We start from the raw sequence: 17273 nt of genomic DNA on the forward strand, positions 1-17273 counted from the left end.
TCTGGTTTAATTCAAGGAAACTAACAGTACATACTAACTTAGCACAGCTGAGAATGATCTTTAAAATGATGTTAGGTCTTGGGGTATCTAACACAGAATAAAATCAGAGTAAAATAGATGATGCTGTTGCACATCTTTTTGTAAATACAGAGAACATGCAAGGGAGAACACTGTTCCAGCATATGCTTTGTAAGGATAAGAAAGCTAATTAGGTCCCAAATCAGATCTAATTATTCATCAAATTCTGAATGAAGGCTTGCAGAAAATAATCACTCTCTCTGGAAACTTGGAATAATGCTTGGGCAAGGGAAAAAAGAAACTGTCATTCTCTATCTAGAAATGGAATTTCTGGATGGCTGCCAAAGTAAGTTTAGGAATGCATTGCAATGTGTCTGTCTGTCCATCTCTTATCAGAGTATTGGCTCAAAATAGCAAAGACTTAGCAAAATCTAACTACTCCTGAACTAGATTAAATTATTTGTCCTGTAAGTTAGGTAGTCCCAGTGATTTTTACCTACCAGCCTGAAACATGCTGTATTTGACAGGTATTTGTGTATATGAAGAGAAATGCAGTGATTATTGATACCACTATCTGCGACCCTCACTATAACCTGGCTCAGAGTAGCCGCCCATTTGAGAGACGCTTATATGTTCTGAGTACCATGCAAGATGTGGAAAACTTCTGGTTTGATTTGCAATGTGTCTGCCTTAATACACCGTTGGGTATGGTATAACTACATTCTTACTGCTCTTATATTTTATTCCATTCATACCACAGTTCCTCTTCCTTTCCCATAACATGAGGCATGCGTTTGGTCCTTTTACATGTTTAAATAGGATATACAGCTACAACATATATACATTAAAAAAAAAATTGAGGGGGAGGCGGAACACCTGAAATGTCAGACAACACTTTTCTGTATTTCTGTAATGTAGTCAGCAAAGAGAAAGAATCTATTCATAATTTTATCTTACTTTTGCATCAAAGCAGTTATCTGCAAAAAGCTCTTTACACATTTGTCAAATGGTAGCATGTTTTGTGATTGTTGCAGCTTTCACAGGTTGATCAGACCTTGAATACTTTTGACATCCAAAATGTAGGAATGATATTGTTTCACCAGCTCACTTATTTATGGAAGCTTTCCTGTGTACTGTGTACTGTACTGTGTACAGTATTTTCTGTGAACCTTCATATGACATATCTCCAACACAAAGGGCTTGCATCTCATCTTAAGGGCTGTAATCATGCCTAGAATGTCAATGAACTGCTGCAATTTTCTATTTATAAACAGTACCAGCCTCCTTGTACTTCTGACCCAAATACAGCTTGGGCAACTTAGCACCTTGTACTAAAATTAACTGGAAAGGCCATTAGCCTCTGTAACACAGTAGCATCTTTTATAGAGAGGTGGTAGAAATGTTAACATTCCTCTCTAAGGAGAGGGTGTAGTAGTTTTCCATAATGGTGTGAAGGGATTAAAATCTTGCTTGTCATCCTGATAGTCGGAACTATTTGTACGTCTAGGAGTTGTCCGCTTTCCTCGCTCAAAGAGAAGTAATCTTCAAGGAGAGGAGACTGGTGCTGCACTAGATGTAGAAATGGAACAAGAGTCAGCAGTGGATAAACACAATCTGGAACGAAAGTGTGCAATGTTGGAATATACCACGTACGTCTTTTTTCCTGTTTGTTTTATTGCTTAAATAGAGTTGGTAAAAATAACCATTCTAGTTTTGAGAACGTTACTTGACAGCAAAGGTGGTTAGTATTCTAGCATTTCAATTGGTGGAGGTTTTGCAATATAGAGGCTGTCTAATGGAAAAGATAGGTAGTTATGCATCATATTTACAGGTAAGTTATCTACCGAGCAGGTTTTTGTGCTAGCTGAGTGGGAAAACCAGATTCAGATTTCTTTCCAAAGTAGCGCAGACGTGGGTTGCAAGAATCTTTTGGGAAAGCAAAGTGGAGAGAAAAAGAATGTTAAGTACAATTAATACAAGGCAAAATTTTGAAGATTCTCTGTTCCAAGAGTTTATAGATCCGAAGGAACATGTAACTTCAGAAGCTCCTCAGAGTCACATTTTAAATTCTAGTTTGCAATTTGCTGCATATTGTTTACAGATTAATTCCTGTTATGGTATCAGTGTAAACTGGTAATATCTGGAAGTATCCTCTGGAACACTTCATCTTCTGCCTAATTACAGCCAGAAACTTGGGAAGACTGCAGATTTATGACTTGTGATAACCATGCAGAATGCCAGTTATACTTTTTATGTTGAAAGTTGTTTGGTGAGATTTGGTTTTGTTGTTAATATTCTATTCTGTTTTAATAAGCTATAAACAGTCTTTATTTTTAAATGTATTTTCAGTTAGTTCAGTGTTACAGGCAGATGTATCAAGTTACCTTAAAAATATTGAGGGACCTAAATTCCACTGGTCTATACTGGTAGATCAAATTCTGTTTGATCCGCTTGTCAGCTTTTTCATATGGTCTCCATTATATGCTACAAAATCTTTTTAAATGATTATAACTTGTAGTTAGACTGGAGATGACTACAACTTCTCTAAGATCAAGAAACAGTTTTTTAATTGAATTGGTGATATAGTATTTTTATCAAAGAGTTGTTAGCTGAAAGCTTGACTGAAATTCTTTTTTTATGGAAGCTCTCAATTAGTCTTTCATAAGGCGAAACTGGATTTCCAAAACACTATTTCGTGTTCATACTAGACTGTCAGACCTATGCTACCTATTAGACATCTAAAGCTCATTCATATTTCCATTTATTTGGAGAAACAGGTGTTGTCTCCATGATTTTTTTTTTTTATTTATAAATAGGACACTTTGCTTTTTTTTTCTTTCTTTCTTTTTTTTTAATCCTGCACTATCACACCACATTATTAATTGAACTACTTCCAGTCATGCAAGGAAGGGCTCTGATTCATTCATTACATGCCATTTATTCTCAATTTAATTATCTCTCTGGGGAATTAGATACACATTGTGGTTTGGGGCGGGGGATTGGTTTGTATGTGCATTTAGACAAAACTTTATTTGTTATAAAATGTAAACATATATTTGTTATAAACAAAACTGGAGAGAATTGCACTTAAAGGAGTGTTCAAATGATCTGTGGCATGTGATAGCGTACAGTTTTCCTGTGAAAATTTTCCCCACAGTTGCCCTGATAGTTTTTCATTTGGGTAGGTATTTTCTTTAGTTTTATGGTATTTTATTTTATGGTATTTTCTTTAGTTTTTTATGGAATAGTACTGAGAGCAGTGTTTAACATGGCAGTTGGAATTTCGTTAACAGTAATGAAGTTGCTTTGCTTGTAATTTCAAAACGGAAAGCTCAGTGATTATGTATTGGCTGTAAAAGTGTAAAAAATTGGCTGTAAAAGCGTAGTAGAAAAACTTGGTTGCCACTGTACTTCTGGAGGAGAGTTAAGGGACCAAGGATCTGTTTTTCTCCTGTTATTTTCCAACCCTTGCTAAATTGTGAGGGCAGGGGGGAGAGTTCTGCACATTGTGCACATCTTTTAGGAAGTGTCTTCCTGGCTGCAAAGTAATTATTTTGGGGGGATATTTTGTTATTCTTTCTATTAGAGGCAGTCGAGAGGTGGTTGATGACGGAACTATCCCTGGGGATGGATTAGGAGCTGCAGGTCTAGATTCCAGCTTTTATGGGCATTTAAAACGCAATTGGATTTGGACAAGTTACATCATCAATAAGACTAGGAAGGTGAGTATTTTTAAATGAATTGTGTCGTGCCTTTCCGTATTTTAATGTTCTTAATAACTGAGACAGCAAAACCTTGTTACTTGCATGCTTTCTCATAAACACGCACCTCTGTAAGGCTTTGTATCTTTGGAGAGAAATGAATGGCAAGAGTGCTAAATTATGGTGCTGAAGTGACTGAAGAAGACTGGACATAACCAAAGAAGAAAATAATTCATTAATAAGAAAATGAAGATCATTTACTGGTTTCTCTTACCTTACCAGAACATAGTAGATGTCCAAAGAAAACTGATATCTCAGGCCAGACCAATGTCTGGAGATGGCCAATAGAAGATCTGTAGGAAAGGTTGTAAGAACAAAGGAGCTGTATCATGATATGTTCACCTCGTGTATAGGGAGATGTATAGTGATGTTTTCCTCAAAATATTCTTCCAGATGTCAGCAATTTTAGCTCAAGTTCTTTCTATACCTGAATGGTAGTGGTGTTTCATAGCTGTCAATAGATTTCTCTTCTTTCATTAATCTGCCTAATCACTTTCTGGATGTCTGTAAGCCTTTGTTATCCAAAATCTCTTTTAACAAAGAGTTTCAAAGCCCTGTGACATACTATCACTTCCTTTTGATGGTTTTAAGCTTGCCACCTTCAGTGCTTGTGATGCCCCCAGTAGCTGTGCTAAGGGAAACTGAAAAATACCATTTTCCATTACCCTTTCTGTGTCACTTCTGATTTTGTAAACTTCTCTCATGTTTGCCATTATCACCTCTTTTTTTTCCCAGCCCGGAATGTACTGGATTACTTACCTATTCCCAGCATGGAATCTTTCTGCCTTTGATCGCTTTTGTTGCCTCTCTTTTCAGCTGTTCTAGTTCTGTTATGTCCCATTTATGATGGAAACAGAATCACATGTTGTATTCAGGCTGTAGCCAGCCATGGATGTTTATAGCTGCATAATGATGCTTTCCTTCCCTAAGAGTTCTTAGCATTTGCTTTGCCTATTGCTATGCCATTACTGTGCATTAAACAGATGCTTTGGCAGAACTGACTGTAATAACCCTAAGATCCCACTCCCAATAGTAATGGCCAAATTGGAGCCTATGAGTGTATATTTAAAATCAGAACTGCCTGTTTTCCACTCGGGCAGTATCATTTCACTTTGAATTTTACTTACCGTTTTGTCACCCAGTTATTCAGCACTAACAGGGCCTCCTGCAATTCTTTGCTCTCGGCCCTCCTCTTTACTCTTTGATCCACTTCTGTCACCAGTGAACTCCACACAAGGGAAAAGGTTTTGCTGTGAACGGCAAAGGTTATAATGTCTTGCAGTCATTTCGGGCTCAGAGTTATGCTGGATAGATATGGTATAGGAGGCATTTATTTATGTCTGCATTTGCATTTTAGTTGTGTGCATTTTTGAAGCTCATGAGAACTGTAGACTGCTTTGGAAAAAAAAAACAGTTATTTTACAGAGATTTCTACTCAACCTGCTTAACAAGAAAGGAAGTCAAGCATTTCTTTTCCAGTGATACATTTTTTAACTTGAATGAATTTGCTGAAATTCTAAACTTCGTAATTGAGCAATGATTTTAGTAAGATTTTAGAAACGCTCTAGAACCATTCAAATATGTATCAGTAACAAGACAAATAATCAATACTTCATCATAACTGGGAATCTTTCTAACATTTATGCTAAAAAGATCTTTCTAAATTGATCATAACACTACCTAAAAGATAATAATTTATAGTGATGTTAAAACTTATGCAGTCTTTGTCTTTTTGCATATCACTTTGAAACTTCTGTTGTTTTAGGAAAGTACAGTTTCTGAAAATGGACCGACAGTGAGACTCCAAACCTTCTTAACAAAACACCCCCTTCCACTCAGTACTGGAGGTAAGGTGGCGATAATTCTTGTCTCTAACTGCATTATAGCTGTTACTGTCTTTGTCAAACCCAGCAGTGATGACTTGCATTATTCTTGTTTCTGTATGATAATTTAGGATGCTTCTTCTGAGGCAATAAAATTAAAAAAAAAAAAAAAACAAAAAAAAAAAACAAAAAAAAAAACGGATTTTCCTTTTCTGTTTCTAGATATATGGAACAATAATTTTCATCCTTGGTTATTTCTCATGTGCAATTTGCAGAAAGTCCAGGGAAACTAATATTATCTATGACTGGCATGTTAGGTGCCATAGCTTTCTGATAAAGTCTTAATCATATCAGAGGTCTGGTTTGTACCCATGTAGTGTAGAACACTAATCTTGTTTTCTAAAGCAATTTGTCAGTGGTTTGCCACTGGCTTAATTGCATGAAAATTTCAGACTTTGCTCTTTCCCAAAAGTGAAAAATCTTTTGCTTTCTTGGTTTTGGAGCTTTCCTCAGTAGCTAGGAGATGAGAAAAGAAAAATATTTTTCATGTAAGAGAGTTCTAACACTTCAGACAAGTCTACATTTAAATGAACTGAGATTTGGCCTGTGTATATTTTTGTATTGAGATGACCGGTTTAAAAACAGCTGTAGCATCTTTTAACTGAAGTTGAGTGTTCGTACTCTTGTACTCATTACACATTAGGCCCTGGTTGCTCCATGGATAAGCTGTTGGGTGTACACTATATGTAGCTATCGCTACACAAGGGCATCTTTTTGAAGTGGGCTTATTGCATTTTAAAACCTCAATTTTTCTTCATCCCTAGCTTGTTTTGTGATGTTTAGCTGAAGTCACAGTCAAAGGCCTTGTTGCAAAGGATTATTGTCATGTTTTTATAAACTCCTTTTGACAAATTAAAAGGATTAAAGGATTAAATTAAAAACCTTTTACTTTATTACTAAGTTGAGAAGAATGTGCAACCTTAAACACTCATAACTCTTAAACTGCTAAGCCTTTTTGTCAAGTCTGCCTTGATTTAAATTTCCAGTAAGTTTTTAAAAGTTCACTGTAATGAATCTTCATTAAGGCACTGCTAAAATTGCATAGCCTAATATCTAAGCTAAGAAGGAGGAAAAGCTTCAGGTTGAATAATAAAACCTCAACTTGGCTCCCTTGAGGTAGTGTACCTTACTCTAGACTTAGTAATTACCTGACCATTCTTCATTTGTGTGATGTTATTCTGTATAAGCTACTGAGAAGTGACATGAAATTACATGATTACCAAAAGGCAAGTTTGAGAGGGCATCTTTTAATCTACTCGGACTTTGGCATTTACTCTCAATATTGTAGAATGTAATTGCTATGGAATTCCAATAATATAAACACGTATCTTTTTAGGTAACAAAATTAACATTCTGGGAGAAGCAAAAGTGGGATCTGAGTCTCTTCTCCAGAAAGAAGAGTGTGTTGAAATAAGCAAAGAAGCAACTCAGGATCGTACCAAACGAGTGAGAGGTGGAAAAAGCCAAAAGAGAAAGAGGCTTAAGAAAGATATTGGGAAGAAGATGAGGAAGAAAAAGAAAGGTAAGTAACAAGCATGCATATCATGAAAAGAAGCCTTCTTTTCAACACATCTGCTGTAAGTTGCTTCAGAAAAGCTGTGGCGACTGACACATTGTATGGGAATTGGGACTGGCCATCTCTTTGGCCTGCTTTTCTAATGAAGGGACTCAAATGTCACAGGGTTCTGTACTAGCTCTAGAGAAAAACAGGAGCATGTTGTAACTATTACCTGTATTTGAGTCATGGTTGTACTACTGTACTTTGCAAACCAAAGAAGACCCAATTGTATCTAGGCCAGATCAGCTCATTACAATGTCACAGTCATTTTCTGCTTGGTGGCTCAGAGCATCCTCCCACAGAGGATGTTTTGTAGTCAGTTTACTTGCTAATGTGGTTATTTCCTCATTCCTAGGCAAGATATATTAATATATTTTACTTTGTTAGCTGCTGTTGCCTACTTCTCTGCTTTTGTTCTTTCATTCTTACAGACTCAACTTTGAGTACTGCTCCCAACCAGTACTGCTCCCAGTACTCTTCTTCCTCCACCTTTTAGGGATTCACATCCAGACAGATAAACTTTCTTTTATCCACTGCATGTCTGTGCATGTCTGGACTACTCCTCTCTGTGTCCAAGGTGGCAACAGACTTCTCTTACACAATTAGCTATTTGCATTTGAATAACAGAACCAAGGGTGGAAAAGCAGCACAAAAGGAAAGAAACAAAAAAATAAGGTTTTAGTTAACAAACTTTCTTCCTGGCAGCCTTTATCCTTTCCTGTAGTCTTTATGATATTGAGGTGTTAAATTATACAACAGTAAAAAGGAGACTTATATTCTGAATTGGCTGGGAAATTAGTGGTGGGAACTAAAACTCTAGTCTTCTAGTCTCCTAATCTCCCTAATTGCTTCGTTTTTCTACTCTTGCACTAGTCAAGGTAAACATCTCTCTCTTCTGTGATTTGAAATGTTTTGCTGCTCTGTGTTTTTATTCACAAAAAACATTATTTTGACTTTATCATGTGTAAAACACAGCTGTGATAATTCAAGCTTGCCCTTCAGCTATCTTTTGAAGGCAAGCTATTCCCTTTCCTGTTTGATGCACCTAGCCCTAAGGATAATTCAGTGTAAATTAAAACATAAATGTATTTGGGGAAAGAAGATAGTAATTGAAAGTACTTGCTGATGTATTATAGTATTCTCTGAATCATAAATCATAGGCTTTCAGAGTGCATATACCTTGTTGAATCCATAGTTTTTAGCAAGTTTTCAGGTTTTCCTCCAGATCAAGTATAATCTCATTAAAATACATTGACCTCTCTGGTATTTCAGAGTTTCTTTCCATTGCACTTCCCTTATTGTGTGTCATAGTAAATAGTCTGACTGTATTACAGAAACGTAACAATGGAAAGAGCTTAAATTTTGTCCAGTTACCCTCTGCTTGTGGCTTCTTTTAATCTACTTCTTCTCTATTTAGGCCGTGTTTTCCAAAGCAAGGATTGTATATTTAACCCAATAAGCCTCCAGTTGTAGTTTTTGCTCCTTGGAGTTGCCTTAGCACAATTAACTCTGGTAATAGCTGTGACAGGAGTTAGCACTTTAATCAGAATATGTGCTGCTGAGATTAACTGTCTTCTTCTGGATTTGTAGACAACTCTGTAGAAAAAAGCAAAAGGCTCCGCTACCATGATGAAGCTGACCAAAGTGCCCTGCAGAGAATGACACGTCTGCGTGTCACTTGGACAGTGCAAGAAGACAGCTTGCTCATGCTGTGCCGAATTGCTAGTCATGTGCTAAATGCAAAGGTATTTGAAAAGGATTCTATTTAATGGATTTACTTATTCAACATACTTGTCATTGGTCCTAGGAATTTTTCCTTGTTCTAACCATCTAACTAGTGTACACAAAAGCTGAAGTTTAACTTGGAATGTTTTTGTTCTTCACATAGGTAAAAGGGCCCTTTGTTCCATGGCAAGTAGTTCGAGATATCATGCATGCCAACTTTGAAGAGTCCTTAGACAAAACTTCTCATTCTGTGGGACGAAGAGCTCGTTACATTGTCAGAAATCCCCAGACCTATCTTAATTATAAGTAAGAAGGTTTTTCTCTGTGTTCTAGTATAAGTTAGTCTTCTGAATGAAATCAAGGGATTTGTTCTTCCCAGCTTTTTGTCTTCTTTCATGTGAATATAAATTTCTACTTCTCTGCCTCTATAGTGCTACCAAATCTAACTTCCATTTGGAAAGGCAGGATCAGCAACAATACAGCTGACAAATGTATTTGGAATCCCCAAAGGTGTTAGGCAAGTCCCTCATGTAAGGCTCAGGCAAATCAAACTGCCATATGATAAAATGGAAGGGCCTCACAAACTAACTGGATTAAAGGTGAGAAACAAATAGCAGGAGTAAATAATCATTTTTCTTGATTGAGGGAAGACACTAGTGGAATTACACATGTATATGTGGTAAGAGACATGCCATTCAACATGCTAACTGGTCTGGCAAAAAGGATGAACACTAGGTGGTGGTCTATCTGTGATATTAAGTCAGGTCAAGATGAAGACAGACTCTGGGCAGTGCAGAAAGAGCTCATGATCTCACTGTGTGACTACACAATAAAATGGCAGATGAAATTTCATATAAAGTGATTCAACTGAAAGGGGAACAACTGTAGTTTTACGTATACAATACCTGATTTTGACAGGGATGGTCTTGGGGCTGTATTATGCCATGAAAATGGCAAAAAAAGAAAGCTTTAAAGAAAGGAAACAATGTTGAGAATTATTATTAAAGGAATAAAGAGCAACACAAAAAATATGCTAGAGTATAAACTCTAGCATCTGCATCTTGAAGGCACTATAGCATTCTGGTCCTAGCTGATATTCTGCTCACATATTCTTCCCTCCCCTAAAACTTCATAAAAAGATAGAGTACATTTTGTAAAGGTACAGAGATTAGTAACAAGGATAATCAGAGATGTAAAAACAGATCCTACACAAGGAATGGCTAAATGACTTAAACTTTACTGCCTGGAAAACAGAACTGAGGGGAGATGTTAGAGAACTGTAAAATCACTTACTGTATTCTTACTATTAAGAGCGAACAATTAGTCATCGTCTCTACCAACACAAGAAGTAGAGTCATCACGTGAAAATCAAAGCTGGCCATTTCAAAATGAACAGCAGTGGTTCTTCATACAGCATACACTAGAGCTATAGATTTCCTTGCCACAGGCTGCTCTAGATGCCAAAGTTTACATGGGTTCAGGAAGTAACTAGATAAAGTAATGGAAGAAAAATCCACGGAGGGCTGTTAAATATAAAGACATTATCTTTGTATCAGGAAATTCCTGTTTCAACTCCCTGAAGCAGGGAGATTACACCGAGAAAGCATCACAGTATGCACAGTCTCTTCTTAAGTCTTTCCACTCCATTTCCTTTTGGCATCTGTTGTAAGAGGATACTGATTGAAATGGAACTTTGGTCTGGTCCATTGTGATTAATCTTTTGCTCTTAAAATAAATGTTCTGCAAAACTATGAGGGGAAAGATCGGATCATCAATTATGTATTTTATCTTAAATCATTAGTTATAAATGTCTATAGCCGCCTCTTTCAAACCAGGAAACAAGTGTTAAGATACTTGAAAGTTACTAGCACTACTTGTTTATCTCCTCTTCTACTAGAAAGAAGAGCTAAACATATACAGATGAACTAATCCAAGTTGGGTTATTAATGATGGAATTTATTTGTCAAATAGTTCTTAAAAAGCCTAGAGAGACAGAGACGTGCAAGAAGGACAGGCATGAGAACTTGATCTCAAGTGTCCTGATGTTCTGAATAAAACAATGACGTATCAACAGGAAAATATCCGTGACTGGTAACTTACAAACTATTTCTTGGCGTCTTATGTTTCAAAGGAACCAAAATGCCTCTCTGAGTTTTTTCAGCTCCCCCTTGCTCCCTTTCAGAACACATCTGCTTCCTGTCCCCATCCACTTTCTCTTTTCCTTTTAAAATCTTGAGATGTATTATGCTGCCTGGCTTACATGGTGACTCCTCTTACAATATGTTTGTGCTGTGGAGCAGCAGTTTTTCCAAAAAGAAGAGGCTTTATCATTTACTAGCTTGCATTTTCTTGAGAACAAATAAAATAGCAGGAAGATTTACATTTGGTTCTCAGTTCTGTCACAGTTCTTATGAAGTGATGAGATGGTGATGAGTTGGCTTAGTTGCATTGAAAATGTTGGTATGTGCATGGTAAGTTAGGCAGAATTTTTCCTTGAATCCTGTTTGATTAATGCTGTTCTTCAGAAGACACAGGAATGATATTTCAGCTGCAATAAATGCATTAATTTCTCTGTGCATCTTTGAACTGAGAAAACTTCTGCTAGTTAAAACACCTTCAATTGTATCTGTTGCAGAGTCTGCCTTGCTGAGGTTTACCAAGATAAAGCCCTCACTGAGGAATTCATGAATAGAGAAAATAACTATGAAGATCCACAGGTAAGAAGAGAAATATTCTAAAAGGTCATAGAGTACTTTAACTGTTTGGATTAGTGAATACTTGCTGTGTTTGGGTTACAGTGATTTCATTTCTTATCTCTTCCTTGTACTCTTAGCTATGTTTAAAAATAGCATCATTGTCAAAAAAGCTACATCATTGCTATTTTGGGAGCAAGATAAGAATAGGTAGCCTTCCAAAGGCACATAAACAGCTCTGCAGTGCAGCAGATTTTGTTTTTTCATTGTACTTGTTTCTAAACTTCCATGACTGAGCATGCATGTGCACTGTTTCTTTTTTTCCAATCCTGTCAGCTTCCTTGTTATCTGAGCAAGAAAACAATTCTGCTCTGTAATTTCTCATTTTTTATTCCAGTTTCTTATTGAAATACTGCCTCAAATTTTGAGGGTGAGTGAGGGAATGTAAGCAAATCACTTGAGAGAAGCCTTCATTTGGTCCATCAAAAGATTTCATATAAGTTTTGAGCTTTTTATCACTTAAATTAACCACAGTTTCACAGTGAAAAGTTTGCATGGAAAATGTAAACTTTTCATTTTAAATTTCAAAACTTCAGAACTGGGACCTTGTCATGACAAGTTTGTCTTTGTTTTTATCCAGGAATGACTACATTCATTGTATTGTCAGAAAATCCCAACCAGTTCTGTTGTTAGATTCATATGTGCTGAAATAAAGAATAGTCGCTCCCTGGTGAGACATTAGTGGGACAATTGTGTGTGTCTCTACATTACCTTGCAACTGATATTTCTGATGCCTTTTGCCTTTTTTCATCCTGATTTTCCTAAAGCACTGCATCTTTAGTAATTTGCAGCTACATTTTTCATTCTCTGACCACTGGGAACTTTGTGAAAACAGGTAGTGGGAACCCCTAGAAAACTGGCTGCGGTAGTAGTAACTGCTGTTCCTCAGTGCTTTTTCATCCTAGAATTTGAGATACTAAATGTACTTGAAGCACAGGTAGTGTAGTCTTTGGTTTGTTTTGGACTGGTTTCACCAAAAGGCCTGACTTGCTAGTTGGAATACAGCTATGACCAGCATCCAAAGGACTGACTTTGATCTTGCTGGGCTACTTCTGGGAATACACTGCATGCAGTGTGCAGTATATGTGCTGCAGAGAACAGGTTGGATGTTTTCTGCTTGGATCTTCTGCCACAGTTTCTTACTTTATAAGGAATTCAGAAATAATACCAAATGCACCTTTTCTTCTTGTTCACTTACTCTGCCAGAGCTAAGGAAAGGAGGTCAAATTGAGGTCTTGCGCTTTTGAGAAGAGGGCCTGAATGGAAAGAAGCTGCAAAGAAAGCAGCTCTTATACAGTTCTTATGTATTTTTTCTCTGGATAGTTTTACAGTATAAGGGAGAAATTTTTTATTTGGTTTATCTTATCTTACCTTGTTGGTCTTTTCTTCTTTCCTCCCTCATTTGTCTCCATCCCCAAAGACTGTCTTTGGAAGCAAGCAAAAACTTGTTTGCAGAGAGATACAGGACTATTATTCTCATGTAACAGATCTCTTCCAAGCAGTGCTTGTACAAACAAGCTTAACAAAGAATACGATGAAGAGTATGAGAGGGGAAAAAAAGACTTAAGGAGAAGCTTAAATAGAGCTCTCACAAGGGATTTTATGCAGTTAATTCAGTGTAATTATTTTAAAAAATTATATATAAATATTTATGTTCCTGGTTGGTTATTTGTAACCATGAGACAGCCTAATAACAGATAGAACCAGCAACTGTTAAGCAAATCAGCAAATACAACATTTACAGAGGTTTTTTTGATGCACTCTCCTGGTTTGTCTGTTGGGCTGTTTCTCCAACTTGACGATTCACAACCTAGCCACTTCTAGTGGAATTTTTTGTGAACACAAAGTACAACGTCTTTTCTCACTCTAAGAAACTGAACTTGATGACTTTTCTATCTCTTGTTTTCAAAGGTTTGTGCAAAAGAGTTTAAAGAGTTTGTGGAAAGACTGAAAGAGAAATTCAGTTCAACTCTGGGGAATCCCAAACTTGAGATTCCTGATACTTTGCAAGAACTATATTCCAGGTACTTTAGTTACAATTTAGTTATGATTTAGTTACTTCTGAGTCGGTATGGGAGATGGGACGGGGTGGGAGGAACGCAGTTCAGATTTGACCTGTTCTCTGCTTTGTGTGATTTACACCTTCTGTTGCCTGTTCTCGTGCTATCAAAAGAGGTTTCAGTTAATAGAACAGGCAACGTTTCTTTCAAATCCATACTCCCTAATTACATATAACTAATGTTCAGGTATTTGAATAAGCTTGCCTATATTGAGCCATTTTCATTAGGCTAAATAATATTTTTTTAAAAAAACCCGAATTCACAATATCAGATATTCATAAATGGTCAGTTCCTCAGTTTTGCTATTAGAGATGTGGATACTCAGATGTAACGTTTTAATGTCGTAGAACTTCCCTTTGCCATTTCTCAGATTATCTGGCCTCATTTTGTATCGTAATTTGTAGTTAGTTACACAGATAAATCATCTTGGTACTGTGTCTAAAGCCATTGATACAGAAAAGTGATTAGCTTTGTATAGCATTCTCTAGCCACAGATTGTCAAGCTCTTCAATGATGAATAATTCGTGGAGGTAAGTCTGGAAACTTGAGCCTCAATCATTCACAAATAACTTCAGCACCTTTGTAAATCTGCTTACTTTGGGAAGAGCTATACGTTACAGCAGAAGTGCTGGAGCTGGTAACTTGAAGTTTGAAAACTCAGTAAAATAGCAAATCCTTTTTGTCATCGAACAGGGGAAGGGAAATTAAGTTTCCTTGCATGAAAATGAAAGACCACCTACTCTCAAAGGTGGTCTTACCTATGTTTGTGCTGATTCTGTACTGTCTCCTGTCCATGTGTGCCTCCCCCTGTTGAGAGGTATCTTAGTATAGTGAGGGAGATTGGTCTGGACAGTTTGTTTAATTTTTGACACTTCTGCTGAGAGCTGCAGGAGCAGATAGTACCTTGGCATTGTTTCAACAGATACCTTATTAGCAGTGGCACTTGTCAGCCTCTGGGTTTCATGGTTGATAAAAAAATAAAGGTCTCTGTATGGCACAGATCTGATATAAGGCATGTTACTTTTGTTTCCATGTTTTCTTATTTCTTCCCTTAACTAGATTTCGAGTTTTGGCAATTGGAGATGATGCAAATCAAAACACAAAAGAGGACAGTCTCACCAGGTGAGTAGCAGTATTATCTTTCTTTTTTAATTTTTTTTCTTCCATTAGGACTCCCCATGATCATGTCAGCCCTTGCATCAATGAAAGCCATGTGTAGTCTTATAATTCAGTACATTTTAAATCTATTTGAATGTGCAGTTATGAATGGAAACATACTCTCTCAAGGCCGTAGAGACCTGTGATATTGATTATAGATTTGATGAATAAATTGAAAGCAGCAATGATCTCCTCACAATATCCTCATCAAGAAAATGGTTTTTTCAGCATTTATGTAATTTTAACTCCTGTTTTTTAAATCTCATTTGTCACTGAAAGGAAACCTTTTCCACTTGCTTTCTTCACTAGAACGTAAGTAGTAAGATCACTCCTGAAATCCTTTGTAGTGTTCTACAAATTTCAGACTTCTTTCTGCTTGTGAAGAGAAGTAGAGGAGGTGTCTGAGAATTGCAGAACATGAAGAAAGTGCTTTTGAGCTGAGATAAATACTTTTTTTCCCTCTAGGACCAGGTACGGATTGTCTGTTAAAGAATAGCATCTACTCTTAAGTAGTATTATTAGTCTTTTTTCCTCAACTTCTCGCCAAGGGTGAAATATTTAGACCTGACTACAACAACAGGCATTTCATATCTATGAGACTTCCTCTTTTTGAGCACTCCGATTCTCTGGCCAGTGAGGTGGTGGCTGCTACCTGTGTTGGCAAGAAAAAGGGAGTCCTCAAACTAAACTTCATCAGTCAGCTATCCAGATTTCATTCAATTGCATGACTTCTAGGAAGCTTATCATAAGACATGAGTAGAAGCTGCTAGATAAAACGATCATAGGAGGAAAAAAAAATTAATTGTAGGTAGGTCTTACTGGCAACCAGTTTGGGACCCTGCTATGTCAGGTATTTGCATACATGACACTGAAGTCCCAAGGTACTTTACTTCACCTTGAATGCAATACTGTCAGCTGAACCGAGGTCTCACATTAGTAGAAAACAGAGAGAAAGAATTTGGAGTGTGGTCTTTGGCAGAAGGCCTCTGCACTTGGGAAGCACCTTCTCTCTGCTGTTAGCTTATAAATATTGTATGGAGTCTCATGCTGTGGACGGGTAGGGATTGGAGTGGATGTTTTACCTGCCAGTGAGATGTTCTGTAATAAGAACAGGCTCTCCTATTTGAATAGTCTTAACTAAAACTAGGCAATAATCGCTCATTCTGGTGGTCTGTTATCATTATGACAGTGGTGTATGCTTCTTATGTGGGTGCTATACCTTAAGCGGAGGAGATGTTTTCAAAGAGAATGTAATTTTATGTCTGTACTGATGCAAAAGTTTAGGGTGGAGACACACCAGAAAGAAGAGGAGGAAATTAAAAAAAAAAAAAAAGCTCCTTGATATCAACAGTTCTCAGTTGTAGTGATCTGTCTTTATACATCTATTTTAGAAGTAGCTGACTGAGTTAGAAAATTTTGATACTAAGTGAATAGTTAGGTACCTCCTGTTCAAAAATCATCATGAGTAACCCTCCCCTCCTTTCTTTTCCTTTCAGCATCTATGATATTCATTTTCTAGTGCTACAGAATCTGATTCAGAGCACTTTGGCGCTCTCAGATAACCAGATGAAATCTTGCCAGTCATTTCAGGTACAGTATCCAGACCAAACTTTGCTGGATATACAATCCTAAAGAGCTTCTTCAGACATAATGGGAGATAAATGAGAGATTAAAAACTCAGAAGCTTAGATCTGTGTCCTTTCTGTGGGGATTGTTTTCTTCTGCTTGAAAGAAATTATATGTTCCAAGTAGACTTTCAATATGTTGGTTTTCCCTGTGCGGATAAGATTGCAAGCTGGGAGACTGGAGCAATCCCTGAAAATCATATGAAGTGAACTCCACATCCCTTCTAATAGACCAAACTATATCATGATTCAGTGCTTACTCAAGTAGTTGGAATTACGCTCTGGAGGAGTTATCAGAAAGACAGTCTTAGGATCTGGCTGTTAGTTAGCTTCTCCTTCAGCACTGGAGACCATAAAAAAATAAATCATCTATGAATGTCAAGTACTTAAAAAAAAAAAAAAAAAAAAAAAAGTATTTGAAAAGGAGATTAATATCTTATCAGACAAGCTCATGGAAGCAGGTGTTCCTGGTAAAATGATGGCAAGAGTCCACCAAGACCTCATGCAGATGAGTGGGGGTTTTTTACATCTAATTCTAGCAGGAGCCTGATCCCATTTTGAATATGAAGTGTTCTCTGGTATTTCATTAATTTAATTGACATTTGCTATAGAAAGCCTGGAAGCCTATAAAAGCAATAGAATAGTGTAATAAGTAAATTTATATGTATCATTTAAGTTCTGGCTTGTAGTTCTGTATTCATTTAGTTAAAGGAAACTTCAAGTAGGCGGGTC

The 17273-nt window shown here is 36.9% G+C and overlaps 1 protein-coding gene across 2 annotated transcripts in view; it reads left to right on the forward strand.

The window, feature by feature from the left end:
* Positions 1 to 17273, forward strand: part of GTF3C1 (general transcription factor IIIC subunit 1) — a 55934-nt gene that overhangs the window by 26416 nt on the left and 12245 nt on the right. For both annotated transcript variants that reach the window (XM_062587841.1, XM_062587842.1), the window contains 11 exons: positions 546 to 723; positions 1526 to 1667; positions 3605 to 3740; positions 5545 to 5626; positions 6999 to 7184; positions 8811 to 8965; positions 9109 to 9251; positions 11581 to 11662; positions 13610 to 13722; positions 14818 to 14880; positions 16413 to 16506. In XM_062587841.1, the coding sequence (XP_062443825.1) occupies positions 546 to 723; positions 1526 to 1667; positions 3605 to 3740; positions 5545 to 5626; positions 6999 to 7184; positions 8811 to 8965; positions 9109 to 9251; positions 11581 to 11662; positions 13610 to 13722; positions 14818 to 14880; positions 16413 to 16506 (1374 nt within the window). The remainder of the gene's footprint in view (positions 1 to 545; positions 724 to 1525; positions 1668 to 3604; positions 3741 to 5544; positions 5627 to 6998; positions 7185 to 8810; positions 8966 to 9108; positions 9252 to 11580; positions 11663 to 13609; positions 13723 to 14817; positions 14881 to 16412; positions 16507 to 17273) is intronic.

This window comes from Rhea pennata, chromosome 15 (genome assembly GCF_028389875.1).
Source record: "Rhea pennata isolate bPtePen1 chromosome 15, bPtePen1.pri, whole genome shotgun sequence".
NCBI classification, from domain to species: domain Eukaryota; kingdom Metazoa; phylum Chordata; class Aves; order Rheiformes; family Rheidae; genus Rhea; species Rhea pennata.